A 24,174-nucleotide genomic window follows, 5' to 3' on the forward strand; every position below is an offset into this window, starting at 1 on the left:
GGGGGCCGCGCTCTGCCGGCGCCGGGAAGCTCCGCCCGCCGAGGGGCAAAGCGGCCCAAAGAACGCCCCTCGGCCGGTGGGTCAGTCCTTGCTTCCCTTCACGTCGGGGCTGCCCCCAGGGTGCTTCCTTCAGGAGACAGCACTTTTGGCACCGGTACGCGCCCCATCCCTGTCTGGGAGACACGACCGTGCCCCATCCCTGGAAACATTCCAGGCCAGGTTGGACGGGGCTCTGAGCAACCTGATCTGGTTAGCGGTGTCCCTGCTCACTGCAGGGGGGTTGGACTAGATGACCTCTAGGGGTCCCTTCCAACCCAAAACATTCTATGATTCTGTGATTCTGTGAATCTCTGCCTCCTGAACCGTGCATCGCCCCAGCTCTCGGCCGCCTTGGGGTTGCTGGGGGCTTCCCAGCTGCAGCCCCGTGGGGTATGTTCATTGCTTGTTTTCTCGCAGATGTTCAAGAAAAAGGGCCTTCCAGATTACCAAGTCCTTTCTGCCCATCCTGGAGTGGCTGCCCAACTACCGGGTGAAAGAGTGGCTGATCAGCGATATCATCTCAGGCGTCAGCACCGGCCTCGTCGCCACCTTGCAAGGTAAATCCAGGCACGTCGGCCCTCTGTCCTCGAGGGCCTTTCTGTAAGGCAGCCGGCTGAACACGGGGACGTTATGCAGATGGAATTACAAATCTGAGGCTGGTTATTTAATACTAGATATTAGGTATTATTTTGCGATAAATAATTGATGGTTTTAATTTATTCCTGTTTTCTCTACTTGGTTGGAAGATTTAAATTGCCTTTGATGTGCTATCAAGATGTATTTAACTTTTTTCCCCAAGCCTTTTACTCAAAGAGTATTCATTTTGATATTTAAAGTTTTAATTACGCTGTGATGAACCAGATAGGTCATTACTTCTCTTACTTGGTTGTCTGAGCCTATAGCTCTCCTGCAGCTGCCTACAAAAATCTAGTTATTGCCCCAAAATAATGCAACCTTGGTATCTGCTCTCCTTTAAAATTTGGCCCATGAGGTTGTTCAGGTATCTGCAGAAAACAACCCTCAAAGAGGTGGTGGCATATTCATATTAAAAAAATATAAATATATAAACTTGATGGATATTTACAGTACTTGGCTTGCAATATTATGTTTTCCTTATTTTCTTACTCCATTTATTAGGAAAGCACTCAGATTAACAAACAGAAAAGTGGCAGAAATAAGCAGAAATCAGTTAAAATAAGCTAGTTAAGGAAGACTTAAAGGGCAGAACCATTCTGTCTGAGGCAGCCCATAAGGTCCACTTTTGAAGGCAAGACTAGCTATAGCCCTGACGCGATCCAGCACGTTCATTTCTTTCATCTGAATAGTGTTCTTACGCTATTTTTCACAATTTTTCAGGACCGGGGGAGGTTAAGCCAGTTGTGTCAACCCCTCGTTTTCCCTCAGTGGAAATTAAGCATTTGCACAAGGGGGGCAGAGATTCACTTTGGGAACAAAGACAGCAGTTTACTCATCCCCAACTAGCCACACGTATTCCCTACTGTCTGTTCCCTGGGAGCGTGCTAGGAAGGCATAGACTGGCAGAAAAAAAGCCTTGCAAACTCCTGCCCCAGGCAGAGGGCGACCTGAGGAGTATGGAAGTGGTTTGTTCACATCCCCGCTGAGAGTCTGTGTCAGAGCTGGGAGATCTCTGCCCAAGGTAGTGTCACAGTTACAGGATTCCCCTGCCTTTTTAAAATGAACTGGGCTAGATGGGCTTTTCATGCAACTTACAACCACTGTTGCGCTCTTACTATAACCCCCTCATTTGGCTTTTTACATTGGGGACTGATTTTCCCACAGATAGATTCCACTTGTAAAAGTGATTTCTGAAATACCCTGTCTGGTCTCCCACCTATGTATTAAAAAAAAAAACCACAATAAAAAAAAAAACCCAAACCAGAAATTAGTGCAAATCTAAATCTATCTGTAATTACTGTCTGGTCTCCCACCTGTGTATTAAAAAAAAAAAACACAATAAAAAAAAAAACCAAACTAGAAATTAGTGCAAATCTAAATCTATCTGTAATTTTTTTAAAAAAATCTGAAATTCTAAATCATGCAATATGGGGAAAACTGGCCAAAATGTTTGCCAAAAAAGAGGCTTCTGGGATCCTGAGGTCCCTGAAGCCCCTAACTCCCAGCAGTTGTGTGCATTGCTTGCAGTCTTCCCAGCAGTCACAGCAGTATGACCAGGACTTTGACAGTTTTGAACTCTGGTAGGTTTTTGCAGTAACTCTGAAGGAGAATACTACACCCTGTAGCAGGAGCTGACCGGGATATGATACTGAAGGCAACTTTTTTTTTTTTTCCATTGTTTGTTGGATTTCACAGCTTGCACGGGTATACAAAGGAAGACTATGATATGGATCAAAACTCTCAAATTTGTATGATTTACTGTTGGTGTTTAAATTGATAAGCTGATACTAAAAAAAGAAGTGTCCTGATTTTCAGAAAGGCATATTTGTAGTGCAATAATTCAGAATCTGTGCTTGAAATTTCTGTCTATAACGAGAACACTTCACATATTCATCTTTTCTCTCAAGGGGCAAACCATTCGCTCTTGCAACAGTGTTCCCCCACTTAAACTTCACAGCTGAGCCCATGTTTTGTGCTCCCTGTACAAATATGGGAATACAGAACTCAGTACATACTCATCCAACTACCAGTGTGGGATATACAATCATTTACAATCACTGATACTCATATATGTGCCTCAACTGATCTACAGACAAACCACATTCTAAACTGTATCTGGACAAAATGAGTAAATCTTTCTGAAAGTCTATTCTAGACAAGGTAGTATTTTGTTGAGATATTTTAAATCTGACATTGTGATGATCTATCATTTCAGGTTTGGCATATGCTTTGCTGGTTGCAGTTCCTGTTGGATATGGTCTTTATTCTGCCTTTTTTCCCATCCTGACATACTTTTTCCTGGGAACATCAAGGCACATCTCAGTTGGTAACTGCATGTTTCCACATTACAGTGAATTATCTATTACAAAATATTAATCCTTACTGTGAACATTCATATTTCATAAAAGATAACTGCTTTCTGAGCCAAATTGGCTGTGCTGAATATTAATATTGGTGGGTTTGGGGGGCTTAAGGCTTATTTCTTCTCTGTGCAGGCAATTGTGCATAATAGCTAATTTCAGCTGTGCACCCGCATGCTTTTTGCTTGCATTTATGCTGAAGTTTAAATCTTGTCTTTGGCTACACACTATGCAAGAAATTACAAGATCAAGGCCTCAGTAGGCAGTACGAACAGACGTTTTGTCTACCAGCTAAAGCTCAAGATGGCTAAAACAGCTAAAACAGAGCTCTTAGTCTTCTCTCCAAGCCTTCCTTGCTGCATCCTTTTTTGATCACTGTGGACAATGCCATCTTCTTGCCTGTGGTGGAGACCCTGAACCTGTGTGTCCACTCCAGCCTCGCTCTAGGTCCTCGCATCAAGGCTATGGGTAAACCTTGTTGATTCTTTCTGGATACTTTCTTTAAAAGATGGGGCTTATTTCCTGTCAGTTCTCACATTTAAAATTAATCATGGAAGTTTCTTTTTCTTCATTCTAACAAAATACAGTCTTTCCTATTCACATCTACTAAGAATAGATTGTTTTCCCCTCCCAAAGCTTTGGCATGGTACTACGCTTTTTCATCAACTTTCTTCTCTGCTGCATCAAATACTTCTGTGTGTTCTCTCCACGCCTCTTCCTACCCACCTATCAGCTCACATTTGCTATCCAGGTCTCAGTTGTCACCTCTACTTATGTCGACATTCCTACTTTCTAGATTATCAAATGGTCCTTGTTACGCTTTTTACAATACTCTTATTCATTAAGTGTCTTCTAAGGTATCTGTAAAATTAACCTACCCTTCTTTAAGACATTTTGCAATGTTTTCCTTTTCTGCATAATTTTAGTAAATAACTGCAACAAATACGATTACTTTTAGCTTGTGTGTTGCTGACACAGTGATTGCTTACTCTCTCTGTATCTTGCCCAAAGTATAGTTTCAGTCATCTTTAGCCAATGTAATGCCACACTACTGCCAAAAGATGTGGTCCTACCCCTTGGTGCATGTTCCTGCCACCACCGTGGTGTTGGGATTCCTGACCATGTAGCTGTGTGGCAATCTGGATCAGCTGAAAACTAACCATGACCAAAAAAAATAGAATTAAATAAAAGTTGCTTTCGGCTGGATCAGTGGTCTTTTATCTGGTTGTGGTGCTGATACCAGGGAGATGGTTGGAACATGTTGCCCCTTTTGGCCTTGGTAGAGCCCTAAATTGGCTTAAGCAAAGCATGAAACTGTACCTGTACGTACAATGTAAGTTATTTAAGGAAGGAATTGTACCTTTGTGTCATGTTTGCAGTGCCTGTGGCTCCTGGCCCCCTAATACTACTAATGTACCCCAGTTAAAATATTGAATGGATTTTCTGATTGAGAGTTTGCTTGTCTAGTCTGATAAATGCTTCTTTTTGATGTATATTAAACTTTAGTGTGTTCTGTTTGTCATTACAGGTCCATTCCCTGTAGTCAGTTTGATGGTGGGATCTGTTGTATTGAGCATGGCCCCTGATGATAATTTTCTCATAGATGGCAGTAATGCTACAGGGACTAATGGTACTGGGCCACTGATAGACATTGAATCCAGAGATGCACAGAGAGTGCTGATTGCTAGTACCCTCACATTTCTGGTTGGAATTTTACAGGTAAAATAGTTGGCTTGAAGACACAAGGTTGATGCTGCTTTAATTTTAATGGGAAAACATATGGCATGGAAATAGCTACTAGGGCCGTAAGACATTTTCCTGTAGTAAACCACAAAATTGACAGAAAGTCATCTCAAACTCTGAAGAGCTTTTGGGGGATTATTCTTGTTATCCTGGGCAGAGACTGTGGCAGCGTGACTGGGAGCACAGACAGCAGAAGAATAGCCCTGTGACTGCAGACCAAGAGCCCTGCATGAAACCAAGGGCTAACGGTGCATATCCTGGAGCATCCTTTCACACATTCCTTCAGGTCTCCTTTATTTCCTTGGATGGCATGATACTAAGCTACACTAGGCTGTGATAGGGGAAGATGGTCCTAAGACTCTGTATCAACACGGATAAAAGAACAAAGCATAAGAAAGCACCAAATAAAAGCGTACTTTTTTGTTGTTTAGCAAGCTCTTAAATCTTCATTATTTTTCCAGGTAATATTTGGAGCCCTTCAGATTGGTTTCATTGTGAGGTACCTTGCAGATCCGCTAGTTGGGGGATTCACAACTGCAGCTGCTTTTCAAGTGCTGGTATCACAATTGAAAATAGTCCTGAATATTTCAACTAAAAACTATAATGGTGTCCTTTCCATAGTATATGTAAGTATGCCCTTCTAATCTGTTTTGGTTTTATCCCAGCATTTTTATATAATTGTTTATCTTCTGCTTCCATTTCATACAGGAGCAGTTCATATATATGGTGGTAGGTGTAGGGCATTCATTTAGTTCTCATTCTCACGAAGATCTGCAGCTGTTCTTTTATGGTTGTGGGGCTCTAAGCAGCTGCTTTCGGGTTTTCCCAGACAGAAAGACTAACTGCCATCTTGAAGTCTTTTTCAGACAGAGCAGTTTTTCAGATAAAGTTTAAATGTAATTATCCAGCAAAACAGTCACTCTTCTCTAGGTTGTCACTTCTGGAGACTACTTTCTGTCCCCCTTCCTTTCTGGCTTATTGCAAAGGATGTTTCATCATTCCTTCAGACTGTCTGGTTATCTCCCAAAGCTGACCAAGCCACTTTACTCTTAAACCAGTGGGTCATTCTGGTGAAAGGCATTGTTCTCCATTCCACACTGTAGTCATACCTGTGAATACCTAAAGATGGATGTGGATTCCCACCTTGCAGCCAGGTACCTACTGGTAAGCTAAGGTGAGGCTAAATGTTCCTGTCACAGCTCCATTTGTTGATCTTAGAGAAAAATATCAAATGGAGAAATGTCCTGGCTGGATTACAGAAATACTGAATTCCTAGAGGCCTCATATTACAGAATAGTCTCCTTCCCCAGGAAAAATATTAAGAGTTTTGTCACTGACTTCAGCATGAAACTATTCAGGTTCATAGTATTTTAGTCCATAGCACTTCACATTAGAATAACAGATTTCTAAAAGAGGCTCTTATAGGCAAAAAAAAATGTATTTACAGATTTTACATGCCAGTTCAGGCAACCAGACAAACAAAAATACATTAGACATCTAGATTAGCAACTACAGGATGAATGTAACTACAAGCAGCAAGGTAAAATTTAGAAAAAAACATCTGGTGGACTATTTAAAAAAAAAAAGTACTATGTTATGGGCCTTTTCAGAATTAAAGAATACTCCCTCAGAAAAAGGAAAATTAGTTGAGACAAAGTACTATCTAATAGACCTTAGAGCAGACCTGGCAGGGTGATGGACTCGCTAATACAGCAGGGTTTTCTATCTCTATTTTTTATGTTTATTGAAGGGTGATATTTAGTAGAAAGTACTTTTGAAAAGGAATTACATAGTTCTTCCAGCTCCTGCAAGCCTGAGTGGAATGCTGACTTCTTAGGTTAAAGCCGAAAGCTTCTGTGTTCTTACAGGTGAGCCAAGTCAATGTGTTTGCAGGTGTGTGTAGAGCAAAGAAATTGTGATTTCTGGTCTGCTCAAGCAGTGATTTGCTGTGTCCTCTTCAGCAAGTTTTGGACTTGCTTCAGAAGTGGTGTTTAACAAACTGGAACACTAAGCATCCAACATTAGCAGAATCCACAACCCAAAGTTAGGAAGTTACTGTTCCCCTCTGAAGTGGGGCAGTGCGGGCGATGGTCAGTAAGAATGGGATCCATGGTAAGCAGTGCAGCAGGCAAGAAATGGCTTCAGTCACACGAAGAAAGGCATCTGATTCAGTATTTCAGGAAGGCTTCTTCTTTAGCTTAGAAAACATAGCTGATTAAGCACTTAGACATTTCATTTCAAAACCAGAGTCTTTTCAGAATGGTAGTAGTGGTACTGCTGCTGCAACCCTCCCCTTGTCTTTAAACCGACAGCTCACTATTTGGGGAGGTAGCTAGGATGCAAGAAGTCTGTTTCTAACCCCTCTTCTACCAGATTGTTCTGTTCAAGCTACTTCACTATGCATGGAATAATTAAATTTTCTTGGAGACAGGGGCAAGTGAGAATTACCCTGATGCCTAGGAGGAAGACAGGAGTATTTGTAGCTTTTCTGTAATCAGATCTTCATGTTTCCTCTGTACACGTGTTTGCAGTAAATAGGACCAAGCAAGAGCATAGCAAGGGTAGGTGCCTATAGCAGCCCAGTTGTGAGAGTCCTCCAGCCTGGGCCTGAACTCTGCTGCGAGGGTTAATGTACTGTAAGGTGAGGTTTAGTGACTGCTTTTCGCAAGTGTAGGATTCTCCGTAGCCTGGCAGGACCTATGTGTTCATACTCATTCTCTGGATGTCAACAGTGGAAATGGGAGACATGTAATCCACAGACCATACATACTGGGCACATAGTGAACTGGAGTTTTGCTCATGGGTCTGCTAGATGTCTTTTGAATAAGGAAATTAGGATCTCCCTTGCTATTTGGACAAAGCAAAGAAGCTATATCTTCCCTTCCTTGCTCCAAGAACAGGCAGAGGTAAAACACAGGTAGGGGCTTAGGTCCTCTTACTTAGTATTAGCCTCCTAGAAATAGGGAAGCAAAAGCCCCCTGTGTGGACACTTCTTGCAGTTAAGCTTCTTCAGTTAAATTCACCATTAAATCCATTCCCTGATTCTGTAGCACCTTGACAGTATGTTGTCCTCAGGCTCCTCCAGGCCTGACAAAGAAGTAACTCGGTCTCCTCTAAAACCCCATGCACCTGGATCTTCTCATGAGTATTTTCACATCCTTCAAGTGAACATGGGCATGTTTTATGTTGTTGTTTTTATTTTTCAGACTCTTATTGAAACATTTGAAAAAATTGGTACCACCAACATTGCTGATCTTATTGCTGGACTCCTCACCATTTTTGTCTGCATGGTAGTTAAAGAAATAAACGATCGGTTCAAACACAAGATACCGATACCTATACCAATAGAAGTTATTGTGGTAAGCAAAGCAGCAGAACAAAAAGTGATAACAGGTAAAATAGATTGGGCTAGCTACAGGAAGACAAGAACCCTTTTTAAGCATTAAAACTGTTGTTTTGTTTTATTACAGACAATAGTAGCCACTGGTATTTCATATGCTGCAGACTTGGAAAAAAAGTACAATGCAGGCATTGTTAAGAGCATTCCAAGAGGGTGAGTGCCTTTATTTTCTGGGAAATAGGTATTATTTTAATTGGCTAAAAATTGCAGTGGTAAGAGAAAAAACAGAAAAGAGATACTGAGAACTGTAACCTGAGTTTAGAATTCAGAGCTGGAGATTTCCTGAGTTTTACTTCTGGCTTTGTCAGTTATGTCACCTAAGTATGTTGCCTAGCTTTTCTTCATCTGTAAAATGGGCTTAGGAACATCTACTTTATTCATGAAGTTCATCTGAGAATTAATTGCTTCATGCTCATGAAGTGAGTATATGACTATGGAAAATGTAAAAAAAAAAAAATTAAAGGATTTTTCCTAATGAGATTCTGCATATATTTAATTTCTGTAGACCTGAATTATCCCACTGTGGTTCATATTCATGCCGCTGCTGTTATCCCAATCAGTCTTGTCACTTCCATAGTCATACGAGCAAGGATGTTCAGGATTACACTGGTAGAGGCTTTCACTTGAAAGATTCAGAGCATTTCACAGTAGTAACCTTCACATTCCATTTGGTATTCAGGGCTTGAGTAATTAAAATTTGTGGAAACACAGTAGGGGATAAAATGTTTTTGAGATCTTCTGAAGAAGTATGTTAACAATAGTATGAAGTGTCATTAACATATTTATGTAATTCATCGTACTATTCAATACATCCCTTATTCAATGCTTCAAAAAATGTACTTTTTAACTTTGCTATCATAAGGCCAAATCTCAGTCATGCTGAGAACAATGGGAGCTTTGTTGCTGACTAATAGCATCAGGATTTGGGCTATGGTGAGCTAGATAAGCGTGTTCTGTATGTCAATGGGCTGTTTCCACCTTTTTATTAACTTGCAACATTACACTTCACATTATAAACAACCAGTATGCCTCCACCTCAAACTCCCTTGAGAATTCTAGTAAGAACAGAATTTTATCACAGTTGATAACACTAACATATTTTCTGAATGCTAGATTTTTGCCTCCTGAACCTCCAGATGTCAGCCTGTTTTCCCAGATGATAGCAGCCTCCTTTTCCATTGCTATTGTTGCTTATGCTATTGCCGTATCTGTGGGAAAAGTATATGCAACCAAGTATGACTATGCTATTGATGGAAACCAGGTATGTAGAACCAAAATGGTTTATAAACATAGTGAATTTAAGTTCTGTTACATGTTGACTTATGTAGCCAAATAAAAGAAACATCTTTCACACACGTTTTTCAGACCAATGTTGAAGTCCGACAGGACAAATTCTTTGAACTATTGGAAAAAAAAAAATAGCTGAAATGGCCATGTATTACCTGACAAATTTACCACGTAGAGATGAGCCAGATGTGCTCTATCTTCAGTACGGGCTTTTCAGACTAATTAATTCCTTCTGTATTGCTTTAGTGACTGCAATAGCTCTGAAAAGGTAATTAAAGATAACCACTGTATAGGCCAATTTTCTGGAGATGTTGAGTTGACATGGCCAGCTCTAGCGACCTGCTTTCCATTTCTACTCATCAGGCATATTTTGAGGTGTGTTGCTGGGGGGGGAAGGAAGCTAAGGAGCTGCTCCAGACAGCTTTAGTTAGGCTTAGTCTACATGCAGGATTTGTATCAGTCAAACTTCTCAGTTAAGGCATGATTTTATTCCTACAGAATAAACTGTTGTACTTCTCAGCATGACACTGGTTACATCAGTGTAAATATACTTGTAACCGTATAGCTAAGTCCTGCAGCTTCACAGAAGTAAAAGCCTACCAGCATGTGAACATACTTGAATAACTCTCAGCACCAAACAGCTGAATTGCTTTAACCATTGGTTTCTAAAGGCACATAGCTAGAACGTTACATGAGCTATGCACTGACAAGCTGTTAGAGGATTCCTGCCATTGTTCAGTGTCTTCACCAGGGGTTATGTGGCTTGCCCATGGGCGTGGGAGAGAAATGTCAGAAAGCTTCCTTGTCCCGCATCTATGCTAATTTTGAATTTTATCCTTTGAACATACGGAAAATACACTGACTACAATAAATAGATAAGCTGAGCACTTCGTTTAATGAGTCCTCCTTTTTTTAGTGCTAATGGTTTACACAAAGTTTGATTTTGGAAACACTGTTTTGCAGTATGTAACAAAATTACATTTCTGAACATGCGAGTCACTTTACAATACACAAAGCTTGTATCTGATAACACTTTGATTTAAAGTTGCCTAAAATGCATTGACTTTCAGTTTAATAAATCCGAATGAATAACACATATTCCTGGAAGTGCTGCTTATGCTGGTTTTTGTTGAATATGCTCTTCTGCCAGTACTGATGTGCTTCAAAGATCCTAATTAAATATTGTAGTAGTAGAATTACTGTCTACAAAAGCAAAGTGCTTTCCTTTCAATCCTATGCGCTGAATTTCACACATGCAGCCATGAATGATGGGCAAATAGTTTACTTGAACTGGAGAAGTTAAAATAACATCATAAAAGCAGGTAGTAAAATAATTTCAAAGGACAGGTCAATACCATTATGTGCTAGCGTTTATTTTGTCTTCATAAATTCATAGATTGTTAAGACCTAAGAACGCTATAGGAACTGTACTTCTAACGTTTTCTTGCAGAGCACATCTATTACACAGGAATAGGCATGAATCATCTAGGTCTGTTCTGTTAAAGGATATGACTTCAAAATCCTGCTCTTGTAGTTGGAGCTTAATGAAAAGCTTACAGGAAATTTCATTTTGGAGAAAAGAAGGGAGAGAGTCAAAATCAAATCTCAAATTGGATTTTTAAAAGTTTGCAGTGAGTGAAAAGCTTTTGTGGCTGTGTCAGCTTGGTGAAAACAATGTTTCTGTCAATTATATGGGGTTGCAGGCAGCTCCCAAATGCCTCATTTCCCAGCAGAGGAATGGCCCAGATCCCAGGACATAAACCTCCCAGGGTCCTTGTCACTTGAGCAGAACAACCAGCATCAGTAGGTGCCAGCATCTGTGACCCTGGGGCAAATCTATGAGAACGCTGCCTGGGACTCAGCGTGAGTTCATTGGGATGTTCAGAGTGAAAAACTTCTGGCTCAACAAACCAGAAGTTTTCAGTGAAACTGTGTTTTATTGCAAAGTTCCTGATTAGTTCTACCAATAATACAATGTTTTGCATTAATTAAAGGCTTGTCTCAACTCAGACTGCTGTACTGATTAAAATTATTTGTTTAGCTGGTGATATTTGGGAGTTAAATTTATACTAGTCCCATTTTTGATGTGATTACAGCAGTGTAACTGTTAGAAAAGTTAGGTTTGATAACTTTGATGGAAATAAGCATTAAACATCTTAATATAAAGACGAGTGTGTCTGTGTTAGGGAGGGTATATCAACTGTATTGTATTGATTTCCAAACAGCACACTGGCACAAGAAGAATTTGTGTAAAAATTTAACAGCTATTACTGATCCATACTCTTCTCAATATTATTGTGCTACCTACTTTATAAACTACTGTAGAAGCTCTTGTCATTCCCTGTTGCAAAATTGTCTTCAGGGATCTGTATTTACAGCATCATCCAATTATCTTTCAGGAGTTTATTGCCTTTGGGTTCAGCAACATTTTTTCAGGTGCCTTTTCTTGTTTTGTTGCAACTACTGCTCTTTCACGGACCGCAGTCCAAGAAAGTACTGGTGGAAAGACTCAGGTAATGACCTCTTCTCACTAGTACTGTGCACAGGTAAATTTAATCTTATATAGAGCACAGCTTTCACAACGGGATGGAAATAGTCCTCAAATGATTGTGTTGCTGGCACATGGAAAGCCACAGGTATCTTAGCCAGCAGCTTGTGCTCAGGTAGTGAATAATTTTTGTAGCTCTGCCTAATTCCCCAGAATTTCATTCCCAGTAAAGGGACTGAGCTTGTCACGGTAGGAGTTCAGCATGAGGGAGGAGCTCCTCTCGCAGCTGCCTATGAGGTATTTAAGCCCCCATGTGCTGGCCTGAGCAGCCCCACCAAATGCCTTTCATCATCTGCCCATGGGCCATCTTTCTCATGTTGAGTTTGCTACTGGTTTACAGTACTACAGCTTTGCACTTTTTAACAGCGGAGAACTACAGGTTATCCAGCAGCCCCTTTTGCAGCTGACGCACAGACTCTGCTCCTTTCATCTGTCTATGCAACGTAACCCCTCCAAGAGCTACTACCGTGCGTGCAGTTGTTTACACTACCTGCTTAATTGAATTCCCTCTGTGTTAGCTGAAGTGTATAACGATTGCCCATGTATGCCTAAACACAATAGCATTTTGGCAGGTCTCCTTGTTCCTAAAGAAATTTAATGTGCAACTACCTGGACATTTTTCTTTGTAATCCTAGAAACATAAGATAAAGTCTTAATAGTTCATTTCCTAATAAACACTCTGTTCTTTGCAGGTTGCTGGTATAATCTCAGCTGGGATTGTTTTGATTTCCATTGTTGCCCTGGGGAAGTTGCTAGAACCCTTACAAAAGGTACCGTACTTGTCCTCTGCAGCACAGCCACCAGCACGAATCACATCCAAATGCTCAACTTTGATGGGCAGGATTAATAGCCCTGTTAATACTATGGTGACTGACACCAGATGAGGCTCTGGTTTATAGTGTATAATGTTGAGTGCTACCTTAATATGTCTTTGCCTCTGAATAACACTTTTTCATCATTTTTCTTCACAGTCTGTGTTGGCAGCTGTAGTCATAGCTAACTTGAAAGGGATGTTCATGCAAGTGTTTGATGTTCCCCGTCTGTGGAGACAGAATAAAGTGGATGCTGTAAGTAACCTGATTTTTTCTTTTCTCTTTGTTTTTTTCTGGTTTCCTTTTTGCCTTTTAATGCCATCCAAGTTTCTTGTATCTACCACATAAACAGAATTTTGTAGAGTTAACATCAGAAAACTTCTGTGTGTGTCCTCAAAATACACGTGCCATGAGGTCAGTTAAAAAGTCCCCATTTTAGAGTTTTACATAGTATTCTGCTTATCTTCTTTATTCCCTATACCACACAGTAAGGGTGCCGATCAAGGTATTCCCATGCAGTGCTGACTCCTTCATAGCAATTACTGTGGTTTACAGGAATCTTTTGTTGAGATGGCTTAAAAATCAGAATAAAGATGACCTGTCGCCACCTTTACCATTCTGCTTTTGTCTTTTGCACAGTTTAAATGGGTCAGAAAAGCTGACCTTTTCTTAATTCATGTACATATATTTATGTTGTTACCACATTAGCATCCCATTTGCCCGAATAATCTCGGGTAGTCCTCAGGAAATATGTTTTCTTGTTGTAGCAAGACTAATCCAAGCTAGACTGTGGATTCATTTGGCATGCTAAGGGATATATGAACAGGTTTTTCTTATGAACCAGTATAACTGTATTTCAGGGTACTTGCTCCCGCTGTGGCTGTTAGGGCAGGAAAAGATTGCATGGAAAGTATTTTCTCCGTGCAGTCCTTACTATGTGTAGTTTTTACAGTGTGTGTCAATGGGCAGTACCTGCCTTAGGTAGACCTGAAATTTTTTAGTCAATCATTTACTAGTCCTCCTTATAGGTAAAAGGTCCCACTGACTTGAGTGAGAAGTGCGGGCACTCAGCTTTTTGAATGATTGGGCCCACTGGGTGTTCTGCGTGGGCAGTGGCGTAGAGAGGAACTGAGGAGCCCACTTCAACTTCAACTGTTCTGCCTGAATATTCAGTGGAGACTTTAGAGAGTGCTATCAACCTGTTAATATGAAATGCATCTCTTTGGAACAGTTCTGATTCCTAGATACCACTGAGGAGCCTCCTCCCCTCTCTATATGTCTGCAGGTGGGCATCTTACGCTATTTTACATCTTGGGAAAATAAATTATTCCCAATTTCTAAAGAAATATTAACAAAGACTACCACCATTCGAAAGAAGAAAATGGAAGTGTTAACTGCATCCCCTTTAATTTCACCAAAGTAATGGGATCCTTGAAAAATGTTGTTACGTTAAAAAAACTTATTTCCTAAAAAGCTAACTATGCCTAATAAGATAGTGATGAATAGAAGCATCCTGGAGGAAGAGGAAGACTTTTGTATGGAAGTCTGCTAATTGCCAGTGTGCTATGATCACCTCCAAAGTTAAATTCTTGTGCTACTCATATTGTCTGGTCTAGTGATTCTTTAGCGTGACCAGGAGTTATATGTTATAATTAAAAGACTTTACATTTGTTATTTCCTCTCCAGATGATCTGGGTTTTTACATGTGTAGCATCCATCATTCTGGGACTTGATTTGGGATTACTTGCTGGCCTTTTGTTTGGATTGCTGACAGTTGTGCTGAGAGTTCAGTTGTAAGTAACACAGGATCAGAAATAATTGTTAGTGTTATACCATGAAAAAGGAGGACAATATGCTGAAAAGCATGTTTTGGGTTTTACAAACTTCAAAACAATTTCCTTCAACAGTAAAAATATATCTGGAGACTGCAAAATATTTTGGTTTTGTTACTGACTGAAATAAAAAGTAAAAGGGTAGACAAAAAGTTTTAAGTAATCTGAAAAGAATGTAAAAGTATTGTTTCAGTTGATTTGAAACGAAAAAAGTGATCAATTTTTTTTCAGAGTCAAAAAATTGTTTTTTCATTCAAACCAAACTAATCTGCTTTTAAAACATTTTTCTGGTTTGGGAAAAAAATTGAACAAGTTATTCATTCAGCTCTATGTAATAATGGTGCAGCAAGTAGGCTGAGACCAAAGTACCTTGTCTTTAAAAAGGACCATTCGCTACAGATGGGAAGAATCGCACAGCAGCACAAAACAAAGATATAACACTTTTCCAATGAGGCTATTAGTTTGGCAGAAGAGAGCAGACTACAAGAGCCTATGACAGTTTGTATGCAGCAATCCCTTCAATTGTGTGAATGCCGAAGCATGATATTTATCTTCACTGTCTTGTCTTTTTGTTTCTGTTAGTCCTTCATGGGGTGGCTTTGGAAACATTCCCGGCACAGACATCTACAAGAAAGTCAAGGACTACAAAAATGTAAGTCGTTGCTGAGTTGTTTCCCTTCAGTCTACAACCCAGTGTAAGACAAAGTTGTACTTTGCGTATTGTGGACAACTTGAATTTCGAAGTGCTCAAAGATGATGACAAGTTTCAGCATTAAATTCTTCATCTTGAACCAGATGGCTGGTCCATATTGCATGCTGGGGCTGTAAGCTTCTAAAAACTGAATCACCTCAATTATCAGCAAAGAATACGCCATTTTTTTTGTGAATTAGATACGTAGCTGAACTGTTGGAACAGTTCAGCTTCTTATTAGCCAAAATATGGTTGTTGCGGCTTAACCTTAAATTCTTTGGCAACAGGTTATAGAACCAGAAGGTGTGAAGATTCTGAAGTTTTCAAGTCCAATTTTTTATGCTAACATCGATGGACTGAAAAGTAGCCTCAAATCCATAGTAAGTGATATGTGATGGTTTTGCATGCTTCTTAACTGTCTTTGAGATTTCCTCAGAATTATATCTAGGTAAAATGAAATCATTTTGATGTCTTGATCCTTTTTCTGTAGGTGGGATTTGATGCAGTCAAGGTATACAATAAGAGACTCAAAGCCCTGAGAAAGATACAAAAGCTAATCAAGAAGGGGAAATTAAAAGCTACTAAGGTAAAACAAATATTTCCTTCTATTTCTCAAAGGATTACTGTTAGAGCTTGTTTAGCTTTAATTATAAGTTCCTCTACACTCATCTTTAAAATAAAGATAGAAAAGTGTGACTTATTACTATGGTAGGAAGTCTGGGACCTGCAGGAGACTTACCAGAGCAGTATACCCATTGCCAAAGACCCCACAGATTCAGGCAGCTGTGACAGTCGTAGTGTTAACAGGAGTGGAAGCAAGAGATTCCCTGATCTTCCTTCTAACCCCCACCACCTCAGATTGTCTCTGGTCTGTGGAAGTGCTGGCTCTTTCATGTGTATGTGCTCCTACCATCCAGCTTCCCATGTACAGGTGAGCTGTATCAGTTGGCTGGTTAGACACAGCCTTCCACATCCTCTTTAAAGAAAGCAGCATATGTTCTTCTGAGTATGGAATGTACATTTCAATAATTAAGTGCTTACATTTAATTGTGCAGGTACTAGCAATCTATTAAATCTCCAGAGCTGGAAGTTAGAAATGGGTTTTCCGTTGTCATTGCTCTCAGTGATTTGATGCAGTTAAATGCTGTTGTATGACATTTCAGCTTTTGACTTAGTCATCTTACCATGTTATCACATATAGTAAATCTAATTCAAAGCTGAAAATACTGGTCTTAAATATCTCCTAGAAATAAAGCTGTTGAGGGAGGAAGTAGCTCTGAGATATTTATTTTTCTGGATAGTGGCCTTTTTGCAGGAAGATGCTCTTTTTGATGCAGTTAAATGCTGTTGTATGACATTTCAGCTTTTGACTTAGTCATCTTACCATGTTATCACATATAGTAAATCTAATTCAAAGCTGAAAATACTGGTCTTAAATATCTCCTAGAAATAAAGCTGTTGAGGGAGGAAGTAGCTCTGAGATATTTATTTTTCTGGATAGTGGCCTTTTTGCAGGAAGATGCTCTTTCAACAAAGAAAAAAAGAGGAAAGGAAATACACTGCACAGAGGAGGAGGTAGTAATGATGTGCTCTATCTTGGTTTTCTTTAAATTCTGGGATGCAGTACTGTCACCTGACACTAAGGAGACAGGTTCTTTTAGGGATCCTTGGCAGAATGATGATGGCACTAAATTGTAGTTACAATTAAAACTTTATTTTTCTTTACCAGATCTTATGATTAGTATAGCACAGAATTTATTATTAGAATGGCACGGAATTTCTACAAATAGAATCAATGTAGTACAATTTATAAGTAGCATAATACAGAATTTATAATATAACTCAACTTATTGTTTTTAATCACCTACACCCTAACTTTACTTATGGATTCTAATCACCTGGACCCTCTGCAGATCAGATCTTAACACCTAGTTTGATGTATCAATATGACAATCAAAATCTAGACTCAAAAATCATATAAAAGAAGATGAGTCACTCACCCAGTCCTCAAAGGAAGCTGATGATGGTGGAGGCATCCCTGGCCACCAGGGGGTCACAGGTCTCACTGTCCAGCAGCAGTTCTAGTCCAAATTCCCCACTTAGGACTTGCAACTGCTTGATTTTATAGACAGTGTTCTGTGCGCTGTTACACTTCCCTGTTCTGTGATGGGGTCATCAACAACACCTGGTTGGCTGTATGCCTGGCAAGGAAGGGAGTAATCACCCTGGCACCCAGGAATCTTGAGGCTGGTAGGGAGGGGAAGAAGAAATCTGGTTTGTCTACTTGGTTCACAGGACCTTCAAGGCCTGAGAATAAGGGGAAAGGGAACGAATATGTGACCTGCTTGGTCACAGAGAATGGCTGCTTGCCTTATAAAATGGTGTTAGTTATGCTAACTACACAACCAGGGGTTGGGAGCAGGGGGTACCAGCCACAAGTATCCATCTTGTTCATTCCTGAAACAGAAGTTATCACAGGGAAGTATTTCCTGTAACTCCAAAACTTTCTCCATGATTAACTGTCGTATTCCACATATTATCTGCACACTAGAATGGCATCATCAGTGAGCCTGGTATTAATAACGAAGCCTTTGAGACTGATGAGGAACCTGAAGGCAATGAAGATCTTCAAGTTCCCACCAAAGAAGTAGAGATCCAGGTGGACTGGAATTCAGAACTCCCAGTCAAAGTGAACATTCCCAAGGTGCCCATCCACAGTCTCATTCTTGATTTTGGAGCAGTAACCTTCCTGGATATTGTAGCTGTGAGATCAATAAAAACGGTAAGGGCATTTTTTTCTGGTGTTCCAGGAAAATGAAACTAGTCAGTAGTATGTAAATCAAGAGCTGTTAGCTGAAGTCAATTTCTGTATTTTTGAAAGTCTATTGCTGAAAAATACCTTTAAAACTTATACAGCAAGGGATATAATGTTGGGGTGTGCCTATTTTAGGTGGAAAAAAAATCCAAAAAATGCATTAAAAGAACAACATGAAGGTTGCATGGTCAAGTACTTTAAAATTAGAATCTCAAAATATGGTCCACTAGTATGCATTTTGTTATGAAATATTTTAGTTATATATTTGCTTTCCACATGCCTCCTGCTTTAATCCGGGCACAGGATAATGCTCAGTCAACACAGAGGTAGTAAAATTTTCATCTTAGGATCACCTCAGTCTTTAGCTACACGATTTCTTTATTCATTCCATATTATTTAAATTATGAAGGAAGGAAGAATGATTCATTTCTTTATAGGGTTTTCTGTGGCTGATATTAGAGCACTTCATCAACATTCATTAATTCAGCTTCAAACATCACACCGAGTAATAAGGAGATAATACTGCTAGTTTAGGGAGAGGGAAATGAGGTGAAGAGATTAAGGCCAAGTATTTCCATTATCTTTTGGTGCCCAGTTACAAGTGTGTAGGACCAGATTGTCCAGTCTTTAGTCTTTTATGATACTTGGTACGTTCAGATTGCTGCTTTCACTAACTTCATTTTGCAGTTGGGACTGCTTAGACTACCTGTAAACCAGATCTTAAGATTACCAAGCCTCTAGTTTATCAATGAACAGAAGGGGATGGAATTAGTAATCACCTCAGAAAATACTATTCTAAGAGACTTGCCTGCCAACAGGGAGCCAGGAAATACGGGAATGCTGTGTGCCTTGCTTCAGCCTTCTGCCTAGTTTTGATTCAGTTCCGGCTTCTGAGACAAAAGAGATATGGGGTCCACAGACATGACTCTTTCCACATGCAGCTTTTTCATCCAAGAACAGGTCTGCCTGGTGCAGTGCATGAAGGAAATTGCATGTGCCAATGAAAGATTGTATCATATCACACATACATGTGGAGAAATAAAGCTTACTCAGGCCCATGTGGTTCTCACTTGAGGAGCCATGATTATTCATATTATGAGAACACAAATGAGAACCTTAATAGGCAGCAATGTATGTATGTGTCAGATTGTTAGTTCCACTTATATAGTCGAAGATAGGCCACTTCAGCAACCAGGTACTTAACCACTGGATCTTTAAGTATAGTAAAGCATAGCAGTTCCTTATTTATAAAGGAAACATATTATAAACAAATTATATATTATATTGTTATATATATAAAATATATAATATTTATAAACAAAACATACAATTTAGAATTAATACAGTCAGAAACAAATGAAAGTGTGTGTGTGTGTTTGCCTATACGTTACATATATAGACATATATACATATATTTTCTCCTTGTGGACTTTATTTACTTATGTCCTTGTTGCAAACTTTTTTTTTTTTAGATCATTAGAGAGTTTGAGAGAATTGATGTGAGAGTATACTTTGCTTCATATCAAGGTAAACATCCAAGTACTTCTACTACCACTCATGCAAAGAATAAAATGAAGATGAGAAGGGATGAGAAGTGATTTCTAGATGTGTCTGTGGGAGCATTTGTTCTAATAAAAATGTGAATTATCATACTGAGAAACATGGTGGGCTGCGGTGGGACACAAAGAATGGTGGGGTTTAAAGGAAATATGGAAAGTTAAGTCAAGACAAAGCTATGACTGACTGATTGATTTATCTGTATGTTTGATTTCTGATAGTTGCAACCATGTATTTTGACATTTCTTTCTTAAATTACTTCAAATTCTATTAACCTGTTATGACTTTCTTTTATTCAGACAACCTTATATCTCAACTGGAACAGAGTGATTTCTTTGATGATATTGTCAGAAAAGACATATTCTTCTTGACTGTCCATGATGCTGTGCTCTACATAAGGAATCAGATGACATACAGTGACAACCAGGATCCCATATTTGAGAAGGTAAGAATATCCAGTAGTATTTCCCTTCCTTCTGTCATCTAGCTTTCATTCTTGCAATTTCCATTACAGCATGGCACGTTCAAAAACTGGACATAGAGTTGTAGTACAAAAAAAGTGAGGGTCCAGTAAATTGGATAGCTTCTATAGTACAAAAATATTTTGCTAGATCAAAGGAAGGGTCCGTTGACCCCAGGATCTTGTTAATGAAAAGAACATGAGAAACAGGACATCTGGAGAAGACTTCATCCTGAGACACATTTTCTAGTTTCTGACAACTGGCAGCTTAAGAACTTCCTCAGCTGAAGGTTGCATTTGGACCATTATACTTAATCGTCACAGATGGAGTTTTCTTCAGTGTGTCTGTCATACTCCTTTTGGAACCCCTTTACACTTTTTAGCTTGACACGATCCTGTGGAGATGGGTTCTGTAATTTTAAATGTGTTATATGACAAATACTTCCTGTTTTAAGCCTGTTGAATTTCTGGATTGCTAGTTGCAATGAATAATCATTCCTTGCTCCCCTTCCCAACACTATTGATAATTTCATACACCTCTGATCAAAGCTGAAGAGTCCCGTTCTACTTCGTGTGAATGTGCATGGAAGCTGTTCCATGCTAGTGTTCATTCCTACTGCCCTTCTCTGTGCATTTCCCAGTTGTATTCTGTGTTTTTTGAGAGAACCAGAACACATGGTGGCCTTTAAAGATGTGGGCCCACATTAGGAAAATGGCTTTATAATGTTCTCCTGTCTTTTCACCACAATTCCTTCCCTATTCCCCATATTACAGTATTATGAATAAAGGGTAATTCAAATTAATATTACTGATAAATAACTAGGACAGGACCCTTATTTGTGGATAATTTTTGCATATTACTATCTTACAGTAGAGAATAACATTTTGACAAAGGTATACAGCAGTTTAGAGACAGATTCTGCTTTTATTATTTTTACAAAGCCATAACTAGTCATATGAGGAGAGGCAGGACCAAAAGCTTTTCAACATTTAAGTTCCTCTCAGCTTTGTCAAGGGACAGTAAACAACAGACTCTTGTAAGTTATAGAAGTTATCTTAAGGTAGTAGAAGTTATCTTAAGGTACTTCACAGTATTAAATAAGTGTCAATGACATGGACAACGGGTAACTCATCATGTTTCTTAATTTCTTTCCGCCAAGATTTCACTCATGCAGGAGTCTAAAGAACCCATAGAATTCACAGAAACAAGCCGGCCTGATGATGAACTTGACGTTCAGGAAGAGGTACGCACTTTAGAACTGAATGTGTCTATTACTTACAGAATACTGCTGGGTTTATTCCTTTGCCTGTAGCAGTGAGTCATGTGTATGGTGGATGAACTGAGCCCTCAACAGTTTCCTTCTCCATAAATAAATGCCCTCCCTGGGTACCTGAATGCCAGTGCTTAGCAGAGGGAGTCATTTTTCTTGAGGTGAGGTCAATCACATGTGCACCAGCACCTCCTGAGCTCTGTTGCTTTAGGACTACTTTTGCCTTACACAGGCTTACAAATAGATCTAAACACAAGTTAGGTGCCTAAAAGAAGACTTGGTAAGCCTTGAGGCACCCGAGTCCAAAATTATGGTCAACCTCCCCCCTTCATTCCTCCTTTTAGCACAGCAGACACCTTCTTGCACAATCTGAACATTTTACAGGAAGCTGCGGCAAAGCAGCGTACTGAACATAACAAACAGGCAACAACACAAGTCCATTAAAGCAATACCACATTCAACTCAGTAGTTTTTAGTTAACACATACACAAACGTTTTATTTTTTTGAGCAGTGTGTACTCAGAACTAACCACGGCCTGCTTCTCTGCACCTTTTGAAAACCATTTCACTAGGCTATGCGCAGACTTGCTTCATGAGGACGGGCTGCTGGAGCTGTCTCACCTGTGAAATCACAGCAATATTTATGCACCGGTACTATCTGCAGTGGAACCAATCTTTGCACTTGAAGAAAACCCTGATTGTTTGTCTGAATGATACAGATCTCTACAAATCTCCAAATTTTAGCTAACGTTATCGCAGAAATATTCTGGACCTTGATTCAGCAGGCACTTTTTGATAGATTGATAAAAAAAATCAGAATACCATTATGAAAGATGTACTCAGATTTGGGACTAGTCAGGCAGAAGGTGCATTACACTGTTCTGTCAGGGTGTGCGGGATGAAAAGCTGCTTTGTGCTCTGCCCAGGAGAGTTGAAGAGACCAAAACCTTTGGATGGCAGGCCTTTTGTCCTGTATTTGCACAACGCCCAGCCAGAGGGCAGGAGTTCTAGCTGGCCAAGGCTTTGCAATTCTAGAACATTAGTGTGAGCATACGTGCTGACAACTCTTGAAAAATGTATTGTGATCATTTTTTTCCAAGCAACTCCTTTAATTGCTGCAGTTGTTAGGTAACTGAAACAGGTGACAGGTGAAACAATCACAGGAACAGAAAATGGCACTGAACTGCTACAAAACTTCAAACAGGGTAAGTTTCAATAGAAAAGACCCTTGGATATGGGTTCATTAGTTCTATATTAATCTCATTGTAGCAAACCATGCACTACTATTAACGATTGTCCCTAAAACAAAGTATACACAGAAGATTATTTTGGCAGACCATGACATAAATTAGATTAACAAAAACCTTAGTCCCCAAGTACTTAATGGAATCTGTAGAACAGGCTGCTGCTGAGTGCAAGTAAGGAAGTCAGAATGTGACCTAGTATAGAGGTTTGGGGTTTTTTTAAATGAAATATAGGAGTTTATTTAGTTTAATGGAGTTTTATTTTTATATAGTATATTTTTTCTTTTAATATTCTATATCAAACTGCTGGTGTTCTTTTACATCTGACAGTCCATAATGCACAAGTGCAATAATTTACAAAAGATAAAGGATTTGACCAACAAAACTTTAATCCTTACTTTAGGACTATATAAAATACATATGCAGGAAATCACTGTTCCTACTTTTCATGAAGAAGGAATGTGTTTTGATGGAAAACACACTGCTACCTTAAATTTTTTAGCACTACATTGATTTTGTTTTTAAATAGAAAAAAAAGGTGTATGGTGAGGGAACAGATAACACCAAAAGTGTAAGAAATGTCCAGGTATAAAATCGCTTTAAGTTTCACAATGTGGGCTAATTAGCTTCAGTATGTTCACGTTTGTAAGTCTTATTTGATTACATCAGAGAAATTTTCCTATGTCACATTGCACAGAGAAGATTTTTGCTGCAAGTAATGGTAGCGGAAAATCTCAGGTGAAAAGCTAAGCACTAAATAAATTAATTCTGTCATAAGGACCTGAGTGAATTCCATCAAAATCGGTGAAAAAAATCCTGCAACCTTCAGTCAGTTGGACAGTATCTTACACAGTAGGAAACGGCACCAGACTGACATCTTTGTTCTCTAATTAAGGCAACACCTCCAGTCCTCATGACGGTCACTGAAGTTTCTCATTACAAATGCAATCCAGGCTCAAACGTAGATGATATTGATGCCCCAGTCCAAGCCAGCAAAACCGCGTGTTTGTATTTACAAATAGCCACGTGCCATTTGTACGTCAGATTGGCACCTCCACCAGCTGAGAATTAGGCATGAGTTTAAGTGGCAGATCAGACCGATCTGCGCCTCCTCAGCTGGAAGTACTGGCTTCTATTTACGCTAACACGTAGGCTCAGGCTGTGATTTGACAACTTGCGCTTTTAGCGCTACCCATCCTCATTCTCTCCCCTTCCATCCGCCGGCCTAACACAGGAGGTTGGCGCTTCTGCCCACGTTACTGACAAAACTTTCCCATCAGGCTACTGCCCTGACTTACTTTAGCCTGAATATAAGACACTGTTGCCAGTGCACACAGCACGTAGTGATGAAGAACAAGGCCAGTAGCCATGTTTCTCAGAAGCTGCATTGCTTTTCTAAAGCGGATGTACATTGTATGTAAAAAATAAAATATTCTCCCTGGGACTGATAAGCGAGCTTTCAGCTGATTTTTATGCAGA

The 24,174-nt window shown here is 39.6% G+C and overlaps 1 protein-coding gene across 1 annotated transcript in view; it reads left to right on the top strand.

The window, feature by feature from the left end:
• Nucleotides 1–22,544, top strand: part of SLC26A4 (solute carrier family 26 member 4) — a 25,237-nt gene extending 2,693 nt beyond the window's left edge. Inside the window, exons 2-20 of the mRNA XM_035891683.1 lie at nt 457–596; nt 2,891–3,001; nt 4,564–4,754; nt 5,240–5,404; nt 7,985–8,137; nt 8,249–8,331; nt 9,292–9,439; nt 11,865–11,978; nt 12,706–12,783; nt 12,985–13,080; nt 14,512–14,618; nt 15,240–15,309; nt 15,636–15,728; nt 15,839–15,934; nt 17,900–18,130; nt 19,636–19,690; nt 20,020–20,165; nt 21,341–21,424; nt 22,024–22,544. Of these exons, the coding sequence (XP_035747576.1) occupies nt 457–596; nt 2,891–3,001; nt 4,564–4,754; nt 5,240–5,404; nt 7,985–8,137; nt 8,249–8,331; nt 9,292–9,439; nt 11,865–11,978; nt 12,706–12,783; nt 12,985–13,080; nt 14,512–14,618; nt 15,240–15,309; nt 15,636–15,728; nt 15,839–15,934; nt 17,900–18,130; nt 19,636–19,690; nt 20,020–20,165; nt 21,341–21,424; nt 22,024–22,047 (2,185 nt within the window). The 3' untranslated portion in view covers nt 22,048–22,544. The remainder of the gene's footprint in view (nt 1–456; nt 597–2,890; nt 3,002–4,563; nt 4,755–5,239; nt 5,405–7,984; nt 8,138–8,248; nt 8,332–9,291; nt 9,440–11,864; nt 11,979–12,705; nt 12,784–12,984; nt 13,081–14,511; nt 14,619–15,239; nt 15,310–15,635; nt 15,729–15,838; nt 15,935–17,899; nt 18,131–19,635; nt 19,691–20,019; nt 20,166–21,340; nt 21,425–22,023) is intronic.
• Nucleotides 22,545–24,174: the final 1,630 nt, after the last annotated feature.

Source organism: Egretta garzetta, unplaced genomic scaffold (genome assembly GCF_000687185.1).
Source record: "Egretta garzetta isolate BGI_Z169 unplaced genomic scaffold, ASM68718v1 scaffold33, whole genome shotgun sequence".
In the NCBI taxonomy this organism is placed as follows: domain Eukaryota; kingdom Metazoa; phylum Chordata; class Aves; order Pelecaniformes; family Ardeidae; genus Egretta; species Egretta garzetta.